This window comes from Pteropus vampyrus, unplaced genomic scaffold (assembly GCF_000151845.1).
Source record: "Pteropus vampyrus isolate Shadow unplaced genomic scaffold, Pvam_2.0 Scaffold40, whole genome shotgun sequence".
Lineage (NCBI taxonomy): Eukaryota > Metazoa > Chordata > Mammalia > Chiroptera > Pteropodidae > Pteropus > Pteropus vampyrus.
Window position 1 is genome coordinate 2,286,581 of NW_011888821.1, and position 4,718 is coordinate 2,291,298.

The following is a 4,718-nucleotide window of genomic DNA, read 5'->3' on the forward strand; positions in this document are numbered from 1 at the left end:
CAGCTAGAAATAGTGTCCTTTTATGTTTCGTCTTGCCTTTCAGTTTTCCTGTCCCAGTTCAAGTTTGTGTGGAGCCAAGACTCTCGGACAGTCTCAGGGGCTAAGGGTGGTGATCACAGAGCTGTTCCCACAGAGGAGACTCCTGCTGGGGCAGTCTGCACCCGGTCTCCTCCCCGGAGAGGCTGGAGAGGGAGAGGCCGCAGCAGTGAGGGTTTTTCCCTCCAGGCCTGCGCTGACACCGCCGGCCAGGAGGGGGCGGGAGCTCAGCTGGACGAGGATGGGGATTTGGACGTCGTGAGAAGACCACGGGCTGCCTCTGACCCCGACCCCACAGTGCCCCCGAGAGACAAGGTACACCCCATGATTCTAACGCAGGAAGAAGATGACGTCCTGGGAGACAAAGCACAAGAGAACAGCACCCACGATATCATCAGAATAGGTAAATAAAGGCTTTGCTCACCTGCCACCAAGGCAGCACCACAGTGTTGATCAGGGAATAGTGTGTTTGAGCATTGGCTCTGTGTTCAGGCCCAAGCCAGGGTGTCGTAGCCATTAGCCATCACCTCCTCCAGGAAGCCTTGCTGCTACTGCCTCCCACATCGATGTTCTGACCCAGCTCAGCCTGCTGGGGAGGTGTGTCAGGGGCAGGGGGTGTGGAACACTCAGCCACCCTGACTGGCAGCAGGAAACCATGAGAGATTCTGGAGCCAGAGTGAATCTGGAAGAGTCTTGTGGGCCAATCAAGTGGAGCAGGACCTGGGGGCTGGGAGCCAAGTAGAAGAGGGGAGGAGATGAAGCAGCAGAAGTGGAATGGACAGAGGCTTCACTGGGCAGGGTCAGGAGTGTCCACCCCCGCAGGCGTAGGGTTTGCGATGCCAGGATTTCAAATCCCTAGAAATGCCAGGGTGGTAAGGATCTAAGGCAGGAAGTGAGCCAGTGCTGCAGAAACACCAGTTGTGTTCCGATAGCTTACCTTTATCACCTCATGTAGTCTTCACAGCCCCCTCTAGGGCGGTGGGACAGATGAGAAAGTGACAGGCCCAGAGCCATGCAGCTTGTTAGTAAGGACAGTTCCGAGTCCATGCGATTCGTCTCCATAGCCAGGACGTTTGCCACCCCTAGCAGTGCTCGTCTGGGGGAGGAGAGCTCTGGTGTAAGTCTGTTCATTGAGATCCAGGGTCCCTAATGTGCCTGAGGTCCCAAGTAAACCTGGGCACTGGCCTGGGTTGGGGGGTCATTTGGGACACTCAGAAGCAGACAGACAGAACAGCAGCTCTGATATCCAGCCACCCATCTGTTAGCTGAGCAGTTACTGAGTGCCTGCCAGTGCAGGCAGGCTGTGTTCTAGACCATTCCAGTGGGGCGACGTGGAGGTCACGCCAGAACCGTACTCCATGTGTTCTGTGGATTAACCTCTGGCCCTCATGGCCTTTCCAAGGATGAGTATTCCCGTTTCACAGAGGAGGAAACTGAGGTTCAGAGACATTGAGGAACTTGCCCAAGGTCACACAGCTAGTCAGTGGGAGAACCACGATTCACACTCAGGTCTGTCTGATGCCACAGCCCATCTTATCCACGGTGCATGGTCAGAACATGGCGCAGTTCTGTTCGCAGGGCTCAGTGATGGCTCGTTTCGCTCTCAGCCCTCGTTACTCAGCCTCCCTGAGGAGGGGAGCAGCAGGCTTGGTTATTCCACAGCACGTGTTTGGCCTCCGGTGTGCGCGTGTCTCCCATTCGGGTAATTTACCATCCTGCAAGCTAAGAACAAAGTCCCGTAGGAGAGGGGTGGTTTGCGGGCGCCCCACCTGCCCATTCCCACGTCTCATGCATGATGCCTGGAAGTTCACCTTCCTTTTCACCGGTCAGTCAGTCCCTCCCTGGCCTGAGGGAGGACAGCAGAAAGGTAATCACGTGCTTGACCTTAGGCCGTAACTCCCGATTATTCTTTCTGCAGCTGTAGCTCTTCGGTCTGTAAAATGTGACATGGAGTGGGGTCTTGGGCTCTGGTATTCCACAGCTGGGTTTTGAACTGACCTCTGCCCCTCACAAGCAGGAGACCTTGGACAAGTGTCTTGCCCACCCAGGGCCTCAGTTTCTGCACCTGTGAAATGGGGTCAGGGTTACTGTCCTCCCTGGGTCTTGGTGATAACTTAATAAATGATGCCCAGAAAATGCCTGCTACGGAGCCTGACTCATGAGACGAGAATGGGCAGGTGGGGCGCCTGCAAACCAGCCCTCTCCTACAGGACTTTGTTCTTAGCTTGCAGGATGGTAAATTACCCGAATGGGAGACATGCGCACACCCGTAGGCGCTAAGCAGGTGTCACTCTCCTGACCACCCTTTTCCTCTGATCCGTAAGCCAAACTGTTTTTCTCAGGTTATGGGCCCATTTTAGAAACTGATTTAAAAAATAAATAAATCACTGGGGAAGGAGAATGTACTTTTCCACACTTTTTCAGGGGATTATCCAAACCTAAAAAGTTTAGCCATGGGCCTGCTAGGAAGCCACAGACCCAAGGTTCAAAGTAAATTATGATCACTTTCCTCATTTTATAGATAAAGGAACTGAGACCCAAGAATTCGGAAGAGGCAGGGCTGGAACTCAGGGTGTCGGATTCTGAGCCCCGTGCCTTTTCCACTGGCCCCGTGAATTGAGCAAGTCCCTCAACCTCTCAGACCTCAGTCCCCTTGTCTGTACAATGAGCATAACCTCTGGTTGTGAGGATCTAAGAGAGATGGCTCATGTAAAGCTTTTAGCACAGCGCCTGGCACAAGTAACTGTTGAATAAACGTAAGCTGCCGATAGCTTTAATTCCTGGGAACTGACCTGAGTGAGGAGAAGAAGACTGGCTGGGGAAGAGTCTAGTTTCCTGCAGGTCTAGAGACTCTGCCCTGATCCGGGCAGGATACAGATCAGAGTCTAAAACAATTTGTCTCACCCCATTTGCTAACCCCGGAGTTTCTCATGGGTGTGCTTCTCAGGCCAGGCTTTCATGTTCTTACGATGCCACTGGAATTGCTTCAATATAAACGGTGACTTTCCACTGGGGCAGGAGCATCCCTCCCCCACCCCGAGCCTCACTCCAGTTAGGGAGGCCCACGAATGAGGTGATGACGTTATTTCTGCGTTTTGTAAAAACACAAACTGTGGCTCTAGCTGTGAGGAGTTGACTCAGGTCACGCAGCTGGAACGTGACAAAAGTTGGTTCCCACGCAGGTTTGTCTGAGCTCGGTCCATGTTCTCTCAGGGGAAGCCAATCACCCTTTGAATACAGCTGGTGGGGCAAAGCTTGTGGCCACAAAACCCCTTGGAGAGAATGACCAAGTTTGACCAAGATCCTGTTGGTGGGGGTGTCTGGGGTCAGGGAGCAGAGGGCGCCGGGAAGGCTCAACCAGGCAGACTACAGGGAAAAGGTGGAAGGTGGGAGGCCCACGTGAGGGGAGACACCAGCCACTCACAGGGCCTGCAGAGTCTGGGAAGGGTGGGGCGTGGGGCATGGCAGCTGACACCCAGGGTACGGAGTAGGGCTGTAGAAATGAGAACCCCGTTTTTTTCACCGTACACACACACAAACACAAACCCAGGAGTCTTCAGTCTGCCAGGTACGTCCCTGCACCCTTCACTCAGGGAGCCTCTGCCTGTGCTTGCAAAACTGGGTCCCTGGGCACCTGTTCGGGGCCTTCCCCACTTTAAGGGGAACGTTTCTCCCCACTTAGGAGAGAGGCAGGCCAACAGCAGATGACCTGACCTGGATGCTTACGTCTGCCGTGTGCCAGCTCTGTGACCTCGGGCGGCCTGCCCCAGTTCCCCAGACACGTCTTCCTCACTTTTAAGCTAACTTGTTAAGTCCAGTAGTTTTGAGGATAAATGAGGTGCCGTTTGCACAGCCTTTAGCACAGCACCTGGCTCAGAGAACGTCCACTTTCCTCGTAACTTTGACAAATGTGATGCCAAGCCTCCGTCTCAGTGTCCTCATCTGTAAAATGGGGTGACAGTCACTGCTTCACAGGCTGTCGTGAGGATCACGTAAAATCTCAGTGCCCCCAGCCCCAGGCCTGGCTCAAGGGAGGCGGCCATCCGGTAAATGTTCAGTGAGGGCACACTTGGCGGTCAGTGGACGTACTTTGTTCTAGTTTCAGACTAAGTGGACACGTGTTGGGCTTCAGCAATCTGAAGTCCTTCCGAAAACATTTATGAAAAGTGCCTTCTTCCAGACCACAATATCAAGTCCGGCCAAGAAGCTGGTGGCAATAATTAGTCCCCCTTTATTCGGGGATCAGATTCTAAGTCTGCATCAAGGGCAGAAATCTGGTCACATCTATCCTGGAGAACCCCTCAGAGCAGTGGCCCAGGTCCCCGGGAGGACGGCACTGAGCCATTTCCTCACCCAGCCTGGGGACAAACAGCTGCTGCTTCAGCTGAGCACCAGACAGAGCGGTCGGCTTATGTTCCGGACCCCAGCTGTACGAATAGCGTTCACCCTTAAACACCCATCTTGGCACAGTGAGATGCTCATGCCTTGAGTGCTCGAGGGGACCAACAAAGAAGGGACACGCGGGCTGCCACCTCGCCGCCTGGGGCAGGCCCTCGTGGAGAGCAGTGCGGCCGCCTCACCGCACTGCTTCCGCCCTTGCTCTTCTCACCCCTCGCTCCGTCCCTCGGTCCCTTTTCCCGTTTTGTCGTGAGCTTGTGGTTGGGTGCGTGCCAGTCCCGTGA

At 54.5% G+C, this 4,718-nt stretch overlaps 1 protein-coding gene across 1 annotated transcript in view; it reads left to right on the top strand.

Annotated features, from left to right (window-relative positions):
- Positions 1 to 4,718, top strand: part of METTL22 (methyltransferase like 22) — a 26,931-nt gene that overhangs the window by 9,625 nt on the left and 12,588 nt on the right. Inside the window, exon 2 of the mRNA XM_023529660.1 lies at positions 4 to 439. Coding sequence (XP_023385428.1) covers positions 4 to 439 — 436 coding nt within the window. The remainder of the gene's footprint in view (positions 1 to 3; positions 440 to 4,718) is intronic.